At 43.6% G+C, this 16,040-nt stretch overlaps 1 protein-coding gene across 5 annotated transcripts in view; it reads left to right on the plus strand.

The window, feature by feature from the left end:
* The window catches only part of cadm1a (cell adhesion molecule 1a), a 426,941-nt gene that overhangs the window by 345,990 nt on the left and 64,911 nt on the right, over positions 1-16,040 (plus strand). For all 5 annotated transcript variants that reach the window (XM_036937590.1, XM_036937591.1, XM_036937592.1 and 2 more), the window contains 2 exons: positions 4,700-4,852; positions 6,779-6,916. In XM_036937590.1, the coding sequence (XP_036793485.1) occupies positions 4,700-4,852; positions 6,779-6,916 (291 nt within the window). The remainder of the gene's footprint in view (positions 1-4,699; positions 4,853-6,778; positions 6,917-16,040) is intronic.

Raw genomic sequence — 16,040 nt, forward strand, 5'->3', positions numbered from 1 at the left:
TGCAATACCCTCCAAAACCAATTATGTTTTTTGAATACTCTTGCAATGTGAACAGTGAATCAGTTTTATTTTGAAGAAAGCTGTTTATTCATTTTCATAGAGAGCCTGTTTGTTTGGTTGTAGAGAGGCTGCATGAAGAACATTGACTTTGGTTTTCACAATCTAATTCAAGACCACCATAGAAATGAAACATATACATTCCCTAAAATAAAATGTATACTGTACAAATGTTCCTCCAATTGCACAATTGGCCTAGCGTTGTCCGGGTTAGGGAGGGATTGGTCGGTAGGGATATCCTTGTCTCATCGCGCACCAGCGACTCCTGTGGCGGGCCGGGTGCAGTGTGCGCTAGCCAAGGTTGCCAGGTGCACGGTGTAGCCTCCGACACATTGGTGCGGCTGGCTTCCGGGTTGGATGCGCGCTGTGTTAAGAAGCAGTACTGCTGGTTGGGTTGTGTATCGGAGGACGCATGACATTCAGCCTTCATCTCTCCCGAGCCCGTACGGAAGTTGTAGCAATGAGACAAGATAGTAGCTACTACAACAATTGGATACCACGAAATTGTGGAGAAAAAGGGGTAAAATTCAAGTCTCTGCCTTGTGTGGGTGTTACATAAAATAAATGTGCTAGTTTTGAAACTCCTATAGCTGCTGTATTCAAGTTTGAATCAGCAGGAATAGTCTACTGCTGTGTTTTGAGACTTCCACAGCGACAACCCCCCACCCCCTCCCCACGCCCCACCCCACACTTAATCCACTTAATCAGACTTTGTTTTCATTATTGTTACCAAAATCCTCCCGGCAAGCATGCTTCAATTCTAATTACGATTGTCAGAATTGCTCCGTCTCTCCTCAGCCCAAACTCATGATGAGGGAGAAAGGGGTGGAAAAAGAGAAGAAAGGGAGAGGGGTCATCCTCCATGTTGTAGCACCTCTGAACCCAAAGAAGAAGGGGATCGGGAGAAATACCTCAGAAATACCTCGCCAGGCATGCTTTGACATTCCTGGAATTCATTTGTTTGCGAAGCGTCCTGCTTGCCTTTTCTTTACCGTCCATATCTATTATTCTGTCTGAAATGTACTGCAGTTTCCAACCCTGCTGTGTGACTGGGCTATTTCCCATTGTTTCCTTGTCCTTGTTCTTCTTTGTGTCTGTTTTCTCCCTGTTCCTTGCCACTATGAATCATATTCCCACATATTGTTTTGATCAAGTGTTTGTTGCCTCACCAGTGTCTCTCCACACTTGTTTTTACTGTGTTGTCATTGCCTTTTTTTGCCCACTTCTGTCTGCCCCTGTGTTTGTACCTTCCAAGAAGTACATTATCTGAGAAACCCTCTGCCAAACTAAAGGAAATGAAAGAACGAATCAACATCGAAATACTTTCTTTTTCAGTTAGTTTTCTTTAGTGGAATTGCTTTCCACTTCTAGTGCCTTTGTTTTCCTTGAACTCACCCCATTGGACAGCACTGCTGCGGCAGGAGCTAGTGGGGACAAGCTGCGTGTCCATTCCCGGGCTCCCCCGTGGTGAGCTGGATGTCGCGGGCGGGCGCCGTTGTTGTGCCGTAATGGGGACATGGCGGGCCACTGAACCCTCACAACATGGCAACGCTTGTGTCCAGGAACAACATCACTGCACAAGTGAAAGTGAAAGGCTATGTTCCCTGTTGAACACAGAGCTTTTGTGTTGTCAAGCCCTAACACTGTTGTACCATCCAAAAATGTATCAGTGTTCAGTTTCTCACCACCTCCAATTCTCTCTGTTTTTTTGGCCAAAGCCACATCTGTGTTGTTGATATACACTACCTTTCAAAAGTTTGGGGTCACTCAGAAGTGTTCTTGTTTTTGAAAGAAAAGCTCATTTTTTGGTCCATTAAAATAACATCAAATTGATCAGAAATACAATGTAGACATTGTTAATGTTGTAAATAACTATTGTAGCTGGAAATGGAAGATCTACATAGGTGTACAGAGGCCCATTATCAGCAACCATCACTCCAGTGGCACGTTGTTTTAGCTAATCCAAGTTTATCATTTTAAGAGGCTAATTGATAATTAGAAAACCCTTTTGCAATTATGTTAGCACAGCTGAAAACTGTTGTGCTGATGAAAGAAGCAATAAAACTGGCCTTTAGACTAGTTGAGTCTCTGGAGCATCAGCATTTGTGGGTTCGATTACAGGCTCAAAATATCCAGAAATAAATAACTTTATTCTGAAACTCTTCAGTATTCCTTTTCTGAGAAATGATGGCTAGAAATTGCCAAGAAACTGAAGATCTCGTACAACGTTGTGTACTACTCCCTTCACAGAAGAGCGCAAACTGTCTCTAACCAGAAAAGAAAGAGGGGTGGGGGGCCCCGGTGCACAATTGAGTGTCTAGTTTGAGAAACAGACGCCCCACAGGTCCTCAACTGGCAGCTTCATTAAATAGTACCCTCAAAACACCAGTCTCAACATCAACAGTGAAGAGGCGACTCCGGGATGCTGGCCTTCTAGGCAGTGTTCCTCTGTCCAGTGTCTGTGTTATTTTTGCCTATCTTAATCTTTTCTTTTTATTGGCCAGTATGAGAGATGGCTTTTTCTTTGCAACTCTGCCTAGAAGACCAGCATCTTGGAGTCGCCTCTTCACCGTTGATGTTGAGACTACAATTTAGCATGCAATGGGCACGCTTGCTGTCCATCAGAGCTGTTGCCAGAGAGCTAAATGTTCTCTACCATAAGCCTCCTCCAAAGTCGTTGTAGATAATTTGGCAGTACATCCAACCATACACAACTGCAGACCACGTGTAACCACGCCAGCCCAGGACCTCCACATACGGACTTTTCACCTACAGGATCCTCTGAGACCAGCCACCCAGACAGCTGATGAAACTGTGGGTTTGCACAACCAAAGAATTTCTGAACAAACTGTCAGAAACCTTCTCAGGGAAGCTCATATGTGTGCTCGTCGTCCTCACCATCGTCCTTAACCTGACTGCAGTTAGGTGTCATAACTGACTTCAGTGGGCAAATGCTCACCTACGATGGCCTCTTGCTTGCTGGAGAAGTGTGCTCTTCACGGATGAATCCCGGTTTATCTATACCGGGCAGATGGCAGACAGTGTGTATGGCGTCGTGTGGGCTAGCGCTTTGCTGATGTCGATGTTGTGAACAGAGTGCCCCCTGGTGGCGGTGGGGTTATGTTATGGGCAGGCATAAGCTATGGACAACGAACACAATTGCATTTTATCGTTGGCAATTTGAATGCACAGAGATACCGTGACGAGATCCTGAGGCTCATTGTCGTGCCATTCATCCGCCACCACCACCTCATGTTTCAGAATGATATTGCAAGGCCCCATGTCACAAGAATCTGTACACAATTCATGGAAGCTGACAATGTCCCAGTTCTTCCATGGCCTGCATACCCACCAGACACGTCACCCATTGAGCATGTTTGGAATGCTCTGGATCGACGTGTACGGCAGTGTGTTCCAGTTCCCGCCAATATTCACCAACTTCGCACAGCCATTGAAGAGGAGTGGTACAACATTCCACAGGCCACAATAAACAGCCTGATCAACTCCATGCTGCATGAGGCAAATGGTGTTCACACCAGATAGTGACTGGTTTTCTGAACTACGCCCCTACCTTTTTTTTAAGGTATCTGTGACCAACAAATGCATATCTGTATCCCCAGTCATGTGAAAGCCATCAATTATGAATTAATGAATTAATTTAATTTGACTGATGTCCTTATAAGAGCTGTAACTCAGTAAAATCTTTGAAATTCTTGCATGTTGCGTTTGTTCAGTATAAGTCCTCACGTTGGACTGACAGCCTCTCTTGCTCTCCTCCTCCTCTTTTTCCCATGCTTTTGGAATAAAAGCAAAAGAGCACGGCTAACCAGCTGGAACCAAGAACAATCAGCTTCACCCCATCGCCATCACAACCCTGGCTTTCATGTGCCCGCCGCTGCAAACTGTAATGATGCCAGATCATTTTGCTATTTGTTTCCATTTATTTATGTATTTATTCACGCTACCTCTTTTTATGTTGTTGGTTTCGCTCTTTTGAACTGGTCTGCTGTGGGTGAGAAGAAACGTGGCTTGGGGAGGGGAAGAAGACGCAGAGAGCAATAAATGGCCGCTGTCAATCTGTAGGGGTTGGTGGGGGGAAGGTTTCATCTTAACCAGACGTTGGCATTCTCCGTTGGCATTCTCCATCGCGTGATCCAAGGCAAAACAAACGACTAATGGACTGCTCATTAGTCTGCGAGCTTGTGTGTGTGTGTGTGTGTGTGTGTGTGTGTGTCATTCAGCACACACTGCTGTTCTAATTAGGTGAGGGACCCTGAGCTGGATACGAAGACCTCAAAGTTAAGACTGGCGTTTGTTGTTTGGTTTGGTTAGCATCCCTCTATGTGAGCTCTCTCCATAGGGGGCAAGCAAGGTTTGTGGGATGTGATGGACTAGAGTCGGAAGTGTGGGAGTGAGCATATGACGACCACGTGCCTGTAGATTTTACCTCATACTTTAACTCTTGAAAGTCCACCTGGAACTCCACTCAAAGATACTCTCACCTAGTAGGTCGACAGTCATTTTCATAGTCAGTGCATAACAATGACACTCTTTTGACCTACCCCCCCCCCCCCCCCCTTCTATCGCTCCTCTTCTCTCTCTTCCTCTTTCTCTCCCTATCTCTCTTTCTTTGACCGTTCAGCCCTGAAAGATGCCCGCTTCCAGCTGGTGAACTTCTCGGACAATGAGCTGCGGGTGTCTCTGTCCAACGTGACCCTGTCTGACGAGGGGAGATACGTGTGCCAGTTGTACACAGACCCTCCACAGGAGGCCTACGCTGACATCACTGTGCTGAGTATGACTACACACACTTTTATTTGTATTTATTTTTATATTTCACCTTTATTTAACCAGGTAGGCCAGTTGAGAACAAGTTCTCATTTACAACTGCGACCTGGCCAAGATAAAGCAAAGCAGTGCGACAAAAACAACAACACAGAGTTACACATGGGATAAACAAACGTACAGTCAATAACACAATAGAAAAATATATGTACAGTGTAGTAAGGTTAGGGAGGTAAGGCAATAAATAGGCCATAGAGGCAAAATATTTACAATTTAGCATTAACACTGGAGTGATAGATGTGCAGATGATGTGCAAGTAGAGATACTGGGGTGCAAAAGAGCAATGACAACAACAAAAAAACATTATGGGGATGAGGTAGTTGGATGTGCTATTGGCAGATGGGCTGTGTACAGGTACTGTGATCGGTAAGTTGCTCTGACAGCTGATGCTTAAAGTTAGAGAGGGAGATATAGGTCTCCAGCTTCAGTGATTTTTGCAATTTGATCCAGTTCTAAATTCTAAACCTAACCTTAAACCTAATCCCTAAGCCTAAAATAGCCTTTTTACAAGTGGGAACTGGCAAAATGTCTTCACTATTCAGAATTGTAGTTGTTTTTTCTATTCTTGTGAAGACCTCTGATACTCACAAGTATAGTAAAACATGTACACACACACACACACATACACACACACACACACACACAGCTATCACTGGCACGTCAAAGACCGATGGAGTGGTTGATCCCACAGCTGTATCTTAAAGTAGCCTTCTCTCACTAACTTTTGCACTGAGACAAACTTTAACCCTTTCTCTTCACCATGTTTTTGTGACAGAAGATAAGTGCAGGGTTTCAATAATGATAATAAAGGACAAATAAATACAGTCATCAAGGTGTCAAGCCAATGTGCAAAGCATGAATTGAATAAAAATATCCTTGAAAAACAATTAACAGGAGTAAAAGTCTCGCTTTTAGGGATGAGGCCATTTCATTGAAAGCAAAATATGTTTTATATGTCACTTTCATGATGTCATGTTTTGTAAGCATACATACAAAACAATCCAAAGCCAACAGAATGGCTTCAATCTAAACCTTGTCAAGCTAGTTGACGAACATTGTCTTCAGCTCACAGCCGAAATTTGGCGTCAAAGCAGAAACACTTCAAGAGCCACGCCAATCAAAACCCAGCACCCATCCAATTCTCCACTGTGCATCTTCACAGGGTTTTTGAGGGGAAATTACATTGTGTGCGTATTATACTGTACAATGCGACATACAAAATGTGCTTGAAACAAGAGCACGCACTTAGACATAATGATGGCGTTTTGGCAATGAAGTTTGACAGCGGGATGCGGGGAATGATTGTGATCTGAAAGTGTTCACAAGGAGAAAATGGGGAGACTGGCTCTGGCTTGGATCTGTGTGTCTGGGCCAAGGCAGGGGTAGAACAGTGCAAATGGTATCAAGCTGTTTCAAGTGGCAGTAGGTAGCCAGCAAGAGCTGGAATTAAGTAATCCAAAATCGGTGAGTGGTCTCAACTCACATGTTTATGGTAACAGTCTAGTTTAGAGAAGTGGGACAAAACATCCTATAACATCTAAAGTGTCCTGCATATTGTCAGCGTATGGGCTTTATTATAAAGTGGGTGATTATTATTTTATTTTGTGTAGAGCCGTTCACCAAAAGCTGATAGGTGCCGATTCTGACTTGGATACGCGCACTTAAATATAACTTAGTCCTTTTTCACACTTTCTTTTCTGCGCGCATTCTGACTTTGTTTTGTTTACAACAAAACGACTGTAGTCAATCTGATTTATCTCAAAGTATTTCCAAAAATGGTTAAGACATCTAAGATGGTGGTTTAAACCCCCTGGTTTTTAGGCTGATTTATGCCCCAAGTTCCTTAAACACTGTGTCTATTTGTCCCCCCTGCCAGTCCCTCCAGGCAACCCAATCATCGAGTCCCGGGAGGGGCAGGTAATCGAGGGCAATGAGACAGAGATGACCTGCACCGCCATGGGCAGCAAGCCCGCCGCCACCATCAGATGGATGAAGGGAGACAAAGAGCTCCAAGGTAGGTTACTGCCCGTTAACACTGTCACGCCCAAAACACTTTGTCAACCCTGTCACTCACAAAATACTTTAGTGGTCTTCTACAACTCAGCGGAGTCTCCGACTGAAAGACCAAAGTCTTAAACTAGATGTTTCTTTTGAAGACGGATAAGAAGGCGACGGTTGAAGTCATTGTAGTGAATTACTCAGTATGAATTGTAAAGTTGTCTATTGTTGTAAATGCATCATTTTCCATTCCCTACATTGATTAGGTTCAAATGAATTGACTCAGTGATATAGTGATACATTCATGACCATATCTTTATTCAAAGACCTTCACATAGTGTGTCAATAAAACCGGACAGAGACTCAGTGGGTGATGGCTCATCACCAAGTCAACACCAAAACCTCTCCCCTCATCATCTCCATAGACGTTTCCTTTAACCCATCTCTTGGCACCTCTACCTCTACGGTCTCTTTCTAACTTTCCTCTCTCTTGATTTATTTTCTACTTCCTTCCTTCCCTCATTCCTTTATAATTAGCCCCACGTCAATGACACTTCCGCCTAATTGGGTCACTCCCGTGGCTCTGAATGAGTTCCATTAGAGTGATGGGCTGGCTCAGTGGTCGACGAGCCTCTTGGCACAGTGGCAGCTTTCAAGCCTCTCTTCAAAGGGAGCTGGGATTAGGGGGGCCCAGGATTGGGCCAATGGAATGACCCCCTGCTGTTCCAGTTCCTACTCAGCATAGTCCAAAGCTCTTCACCCACGTCATAACCACAACCTCATACCAATCACTAATGGTGCAAAGCCCTAATGAGGAGTCAAAGCCTTTCAACTTGGTTTCATCTACTCAATGACCACTTTAACTCAGGAGACGGTCGGCTGACTCTGGTCCTGCAGGACTGTGTGCAGTGTATGCAGGCTTAAAGGAAAACTCCACTCAAAAACTATATTTTGGTCCACTGTTAATACAGACTAGACAACAGTTCCAGGGCTTTCTATTGCCAACCACCTCTGAACGTAGACTCGCTTTGTCTTGAACGATGTGGAGTGGAGGCCATGTTTTTTGCTTTTAATTGCCACATCAACATGATGAATATGGCATGCCACATTGTTCAAATCAGATTTCAAATCACATTTTATTTGTCACATGCTTCGTAAACAACAGGTGTGGACTAACAGTGAAATGCTTACTTACGGGCCTCTTCCCAGCAGAAAGAAAGAAAATAGAGAAATAATCAAAAAGTTTAAGTAATAATACAGTCCCTTCAGAATGTATTCATACCCATTTACTTATTCAGCCCAAATTCAAAATGGATTAAATATATTATTTTGTCTCACCCATCTACACACAATACCCCATAATGACAACATGTTTTTAGACATTTTTGCAAATGTATTGATAATTATATATATATATAATTTACATACAGTACCAGTCAAATGTTTGGACACGAATCAAATCAAACTTTATTTGTCACATGCGCCGAATGCAACAGGTGTCACCTTACCGTGAAATGCTTAGTTACAATCCCTTAACCAACAATGCAGTTCAAATATTTACCAAATAAACTAAAGTAAAAAATAATAAAAAGTAACACAATAAAATAACAATAACGAGGCTATATGCAGGGGTTACCGGTACCATGTCAATGTGCGGGGGTACAGGTTAGTTGAGGTAATTTGTTAATGTAGGTAGGGGTAAAGTGACTATGTGTAGATAATAAACAGCGAGTTGCAGCAGTGTAAAAACAAAGGGGGGGGGGGGTCAATGTAAATAGTCTGGGTGGCCATTAGATTATTTGTTCAGCAGTCTTATGGCTTGGGGGTAGAAGCAGTTAAGGAGCCTTCTGGTCCTAGACTTGGCGCTCTGGTACTGTTTGCCGTACGGTAACACAGAGAACAGTCTATGACTTGAGTGACTGGAGTCTTTGACAATTTTTGGGGCCTTCCTCTGACACCACCTAGTATGTAGGTCCTGGAAGGCAGGAAGCTTAGCTCCAGTGATGTACTGGGCCATACGCACTACCCTCTGTAGCCTTATGGTCAGATGCCAAGCAGTTGCCATACCAGGCAGTGATGCACCTACTCATTCCAGGGTTTTTCTTTAGTAAAGTTAGGAAGGAAGCCTGCCTGTATCTTTGTAGTAACTCAGTGTATTGATACGCCATCCAAAGTGTAATATAACTTCACATTGCTCAAAGGGATATTCAAAGTCTGTTTTTTTTTACACATCTACCAATAGGTGCCCTATTGGTAAAAAACCTCCCAGGTCTTTGTGGTTGAATCTGTGTTAAGGTCCCTCGGGTGAGGGTGTCATGTCTGTGGTATGAAGTACTCATTCAAAAATAATGTTAAACACTATTGCAACGTATTATGTGATTTGTTAAGTATATTTTTACTCCTGAACTTATTAAGGCTTGCCATAACAAAGGTGTTGAATACTTATTGACTCAAGATATAGTTCCACTTTGACATTATGGGATATGGTGTGTATGCCAGTGACACAAAATCTCAATTGAATCACAATTCAGGCTGTAACACAACAAAACGTGTAAAAAGTCATGGGGTGTGAATTCTTTCTGAAGGCACTGTAGATACACAATGAGTAATGATAACTCCACTATATACAAGGGGTACAAGTACCGAGTCAATGTGCAGGAGTACGAGGTAATTGAGGTAGATATGTGGGAGTTGTAATAACTTCATGGACAGAATGTGGAGGTTGAGAAGGAGGAGGCTTGAGGTCAGAAGAGACCATGGCTCTTTATAAAGTCATCTTTCCTGGGTTCCTTGCAAAATCATTTATAGATGGTCTGAGGGGAAGGACCTTAGACCTCTAATATGGTTGAGAAGGAGGCAAGGAGATAGGAATTGAGGAATCATGGAATGACTAATTGAGATAGAGCCAGGATGTAGGACACAAGAGGGAAGAACGTGTCACCACGGTCCATGCCACTCGCCGCCTGCTCCAAATTGCTTTCGGCACCTTGCAGATTTATTTCTAATTAAACATCCTCATGATTTAACCTAATTACCTTAAGGGATAATCGGGCGTGTTTTAAATATCATTTAAAGGTTACATACCTGTCCTGAATGTAAACCAAGATGTCGGCCTCTGAAGCAAAGCCTCAGTTATCCCACTACCATTATAGCTCTTCTCTTGCCCTCTCTCGGTCTCTCCCGCTCTCTTTCTCCCCTCACCCTTGCCCTCTCTCTGTCTCCCTTCTCATTTCACCCCTCTCCCTCTTTGTCCTCTTTCTTATCCTGCTTGTTTTGTTCTGTGGTTAATATTTCCCCCTCTTTTATATCCTGACTTCCACGGATATCTCCAGCACTTAAGCGTACGAGTGAAATGAAAGTCAAGGAACAATGGGAGTTCCAGCAACACAGGTTTTTGTCTGGACAAGACTAGATGAGAGAGAGAGAGGTGGGGGGTGGACGGAGAAGTGACGGACAAGGGCGAACATGGCCATTAGCCTTAAGTCTTCAAAGAGAACCACCGGGGTGATTTCAATTATCCTGCCACACTGTGCCAGAATGACTGGCAAATTGATAAAAGCATAATTGAACTTGCAGTCGGCAAGTAGTCAAGAAATGTCTGAGGCGTTTTGACGGATCTGAGTTCATTCTCCCCAAATGCAGGCCACCAGCGTACCCCACCCCCCCCCCCTGTGCTCCTAAATGGCGCTTAAATTACAATGATCGATTTTCTAATGTAAAGTAACGGGGACTGTTAATGGCGCTGCATGTGAAGGAATAGCTAAGCAATTAAAAGTAGCTTGACTCCATCTGCATTGATGTTGAACCCCGAGCATCACTCTTCAACTACCAAAGCAATTCGCTTTTCATTAACGTTAATATGTATGCTAGCACTCAAAAATAGTGTTGGAATAATCTCAAGCGCCACATCTGAGATTGTGGCTATCAAACGGAGATGCTATCACCGTGGGAAGATGATATCTTATCTAAGTAAATAAGATTCAGTTTGCATCATCCAATTCAAAAGGTATTTGCATCTCCATATTTTGAGGAAGTGCCCAGCACAGGTTTACTATAGTATAATGTTGACAGCGCAGTGCAGTGATATGCAACATACCAGCAATTATCTACTGTGTGATTATAACATAAAATGTAGGGGGAATCAAATTAACTCCTTCGGTCAAGATATACATTGCACATTCTCGATGTGATAGAGCCAGTGTCTGCTGACTGTCTTTTCCCCTGGTAGTAAATTGTTCACTTGATCTCATTGGTCAGGCAATTACCTCAGCTGGTTTCTCAGTTCAGAAAAATAACTGACTGTGTTTGATATAAGACACACTTCGGTGCTCCATCTCCACGATGCTTTATTAGCGGCAAATTCGTTTTTACAGTGCTCGGCATGTGCTGCTATCTTTATTGATGCCAGCAGCATACCACACTGCATCCCACTGCTGGCTTGCTTCTGAAGCTAAGCAGGGTTGGTCCTGGTCGGTCTCTAGATGGGAGACCAGATGCTGCTGGAAGTGGTGTTGGAGGGCCAGTAGGAGGCACTCTTTCCCAGGGCAGTGATTGGGGATGGTTCCCTGTGTAGGGTGCTGTCTTTCAGATGGGACATTAAACAAGTGTCCTGACTCTCTTTCTTCACTAAAGAGCCCTTGGCACTTATTTTAAGAGTAGGTGTCCTGGCTAAATTCCCAAGCTGTCCCTCATACCATCACAGTCACCTAATCATCTCCACCTGACAATAGGCTCCTCTGTAACTATTCCCCAGGTTGTTGCTGTAAATGAGAATGTGTTCTCAGTCAACTTACATGGTAAAATTGACTTGGCCAGAGCTTTTTATACGGTAGACCATTCCATTCTTGTGGGTCGGCTAAGGAATATTGGTGGCTCTGATGGGTCTTTGGCCTGGTTTGTTAACTACCTTTCTCAAAGAGTGCAATGTGTAAAGTCAGAACATCTGCTGTCTCAACCACTGCCTGTCCCCAAGGAGTTCCCCAAGGCTCGATCCGAGGCCCAACGCTCTTTTCTATTTACATCAACAACATAGCTCAGACAGTAGGAAGCTCTCTCATCCATTTATATGCAGAGGATACAATCTTATACTCAGCTGGCCCATCCCCGGATTTTGTGTTAAACGCTCTACAACAAAGCTTTCTTAGTGTCAACAAGCTTTCTCTGCCCTTAACCTTGTTCTGAACACCTCCAAAACAATGGTAATGTGGTTGGGTAAGAAGTGTTAGCTATTTAGCAGGCTTATGGCTTGGGGGTAGAAGCTAGTCAGGAGCCTGCTGGTGTCAGACTTGTTGCTGCAGCCATGCGGAAGCAGATAGAACAGTCTATGGATTGGGTGGCAGAACTCTTTACCAATGTTCCAGGTTTTCCTTTCACACTGCCTGATATACTGAACAAAAATATAAACTTAACATGCAACAATCTTTAAGATTTTACTGAGTTACAGTTGATATAAGGAAATCAGTAAAGTTAAATGAATTTATTAGGTCCTAGTTTATGGTTTCACATGACTGGGAATAAAGATATGCCTCTGTTCGTCACAGATATCCTTAAAAAAAATGTGCCGTGGATCAGAAAACCAGTTAGTATCTGGTGTGACAACCATTTGCCTCATGCAGCGCGACACATCTCCTTCGCATAGAGTTGATCAGGCTGATGATTGTGGCCTTTGGACTGTTGTCCCGCTCATCTTCCATGGCTGTGTGAAGTTGCTGGATAGTGTCAGGAATTGGAACACACTGTCATACATGTTGATCCACAGCATTCCAAACATGCTCAATGGCGGATGAATGGCACGACAATGGGCTTCAGGATCTCATCACGGTATCTCTGTGCAAATTGCCATCGATAAAATGCAATTGTGTTCATTGTCTGTAGCTTATGCCTGCCCATACCATAATCCCACTGTCACCATGGGGCACGCTGTTCACAACTTTGACAACAGCAAATCGCTCGCCAATATGACCCTGTCTGCCATCTGCCCGGAACAGTTGAAACCAGGATCCATCCATGAAGAGCACACATCTCCAGCGTGCAAATGGCCATTGAAGGTGAGAATTTGCCCACTGAAGTCGGTTACGACGCCAAACTGCTGTCAGGTCAAGACCCTGGTGAGGATGACGAGCACGCAGATGAACTTTGCTGAGACACTTTCTGACAGTTTGTGGAGAAATTCTTCGGTTGTGCAAATCCACAGTTTCATCAGTTGTTCAGGTGGCTGGTCTCAGATGATCTCGCAGTTGAGGAAGCAGGATGTGGAGGTCCTTTGCTGGAGTGGTTAATAATGGTCTGCGGTTGTGAGGCCGGTTGCACGTACTGCCAAATTCTCTAAAACGATGTTGGATGCGACTTATGTTAACATTAAATTCTCTGGCAACAGCTCTGGTGGATAATCCTGCAGTAAGCATGCCAATTGCAAGTTCCCTCAAAACTTGAGACATCACTGGCATTATATTGTGTGACAAAACTGCACATGTTTGGGACCTTTTATTGTCCCCAGCACAAGGAGCATCTTTGTTATCATCATGCTGTGTAATCAGATTCTTAACTTGGAACCACCCATCCCGGATCCGGGATAATTGTCATCAACTACGCTAAATAGCATAACGCAACGGTCAAATAATCTTACTAGAAAATATTCATATTCATGAAATCACAAGTGAAATATATCAAAACACAGCTTAGCCTTTTGTTAATCACCCTGTCGTCTCAGATTTTGAAATTATGCTTTACAGCGAAAACAATACAAGCGTTTGTGTAAGTTTATCTATATATACTAGCAAAACATTATGTACACCTAGTGGCAGGTAACTTAGTCACAAAAATCAGAAAAGCAATCAAAATAATTGTTTACCTTTGATGAGCTTTGGATGTTTTCACTCACGAGACTCCCAGTTAGATAGCAAATGTTCCTTTTGTTCCATAAAGATATTTTTTATATCCAAATACATCCGTTAGTTGGATGCGTTATGCTTAGGAATCCACCGGAAATAGTGGTCACGACAACGCAGACAAAAATTCAAAATTATATCCATAATATCGACAGAAACATGGCAAACATTTTATAATCAATCCTCAAGGTGTTTTTCAAATATCTATTCGATAATATATCAACCGGGACAGTTGGCTTTTCACTAGGACCGGGAGGAAAAATGGCTACCTCTCTGTTTTGCGCAAAAATCACACTGAGAGCCAACAACAGACCACTTACGCAATGTGGACGTTTATGCTCATTCTTCAAAATAAAGGCCTGAAACTACGTCTAAAGGCTGTAGACACCTTAGGGAAGCCACAGAAAAATGTATCTGGTTGATATCCCTTTCAATGGGCAATAGGGATGCATAGAAAGACAGGGGTTTCAAAATAAGAGTCACTTCCTGATTGGATTTTTCTCAGGATTTCGCCTGCAATATCAGTTATGTTATACTCACAGAGAATATTTTTACAGTTTTGGAAACTTTAGAGTGTTTTCAATCCTAAGCTGTCAATTATATGCATATTCTAGCATCTGGTCCTGAGAAATAGGCAGTTTACTTTGGGAACGTTATTTTTCCAAAAATAAAAATAGTGCCCCCTAGCTTCAAGAGGTTATTAATATGCCACACCAGTCAGGTGGATGGATTATCTTGGCAAAGGAGAAATGCTCACTAACAGGGATGTAAACAAATTTGTGCACAACGTTTTGGAGAAATAAGATTTTTGTGCATTTGGAATATTTCAGGGATCTTTAATTTCAGCTCATGAAACACTTTGCATGTTGTGTTTATATTTTTGTTCAGTATACATTCAGTTGCCCGTTTATTAGGTACACCACTCCATTCACGAAAATGGTTAGCTCCTACAGACAGTAATTCACTTATCCATGGATTGCTATATAAAGCAGGCAGACAGGCATCGAGGCATTCAGTTACTGTTCAGTTGATCATTTGAATGGGCAAAACGAGTGACCTAAGCGACTTTGAGCATGGTATGATCATTGGTGCCAGGGGTGCTTGTTCCAGTATCAGAAATGTCTGGCCTTCTGTGCTTTTCATGAACAACAGTGTCCAGGGTTTACAGAGAATGGTGCACAAATAAAAAATGTTCAGTCAGAAACAGTCCTGTGGCTGAAAACAGCTCGTTAATGAGAGAAGTCGAAGGAGAATTGCAAGAATTGTGCAAGCTAACATTCCGGCCACAAACAGGCGAATAACGATGCAGTTCAACAGTGCTGTGAAGAACGGTATCTCGGAATGCACAACTCGTCGGGCCTTGTCACAGATGGGCTATTGTAGCACACGACCACAGCCTGTTACACTCCTATCAGCTAAAGAAAATATGCAACTCTAGAGGGCACCCGATCACTAACGCTGGGCAGTTGAGGAGTGGAAAAACATCACCTGGTCCAACAAATCCCGGTTCCTGTTGCGTCATACTGATAGCATAGACAGGATTTGGATTAAGCAGCATGAGTCCATGGTCCCATCGTGCCTGGTGTCAATGGTTTACTTTGTAGAATCCATGCCCAAAGAATTCAGGTTGTTCTGGAGGCAAAGGTCCGATGCGGTACCTAATAAACTTGCCACTGAGTGTAGAGTTCCTGGATGGCAGGGAGCTCGGCCCCAGTGATGTACTGGGCTGTCCGCACCACCCTCTGTAGGCGGTGCTGTTGCCATACCAAGCAGTGATGCAGCCTGTCAAGATGCTCTCAATAGTGCATCTGTATAACTTTTTGTGGATTTGAAGGCCCATTCCAAATCTTTTCAAGATTCTTCTTCACAACTGTGTGCTTGTGTATGGACCATTTGAAGTCCTTAGTGATTTGGACACCGAGAAACTTTGCTCTCTGCCCGCTACACTACAGCCCAGTCGATGTGGGTGGGGGCGTGCTCACCACCCCTTCCCCCTTTCGTGCAGTCCACGATTAGCTCCTTGGTCTTACTGACGTTGAGGGAGAAGTTGTTGTCCTAGTACCACACTGACAGTTTCTGACCTCTTCCTTGTAGGCTGTCTCATCGTCACCGGTGATGATGGTGTTAGAGTCGTGGGTGGCCACGCAGTCATGGGAGAACATTGAGTACAGGACAAGACTAAGCACACACCCCTCATGGGCCCATCTCTCTCTCAACCCCCCTTCCTCTCCTGTCCCTTGTTCATTCACACTC

The sequence above is a fragment of the Oncorhynchus mykiss genome, chromosome 12, assembly GCF_013265735.2.
Source record: "Oncorhynchus mykiss isolate Arlee chromosome 12, USDA_OmykA_1.1, whole genome shotgun sequence".
Classification (NCBI taxonomy): Eukaryota; Metazoa; Chordata; class Actinopteri; order Salmoniformes; family Salmonidae; genus Oncorhynchus; species Oncorhynchus mykiss.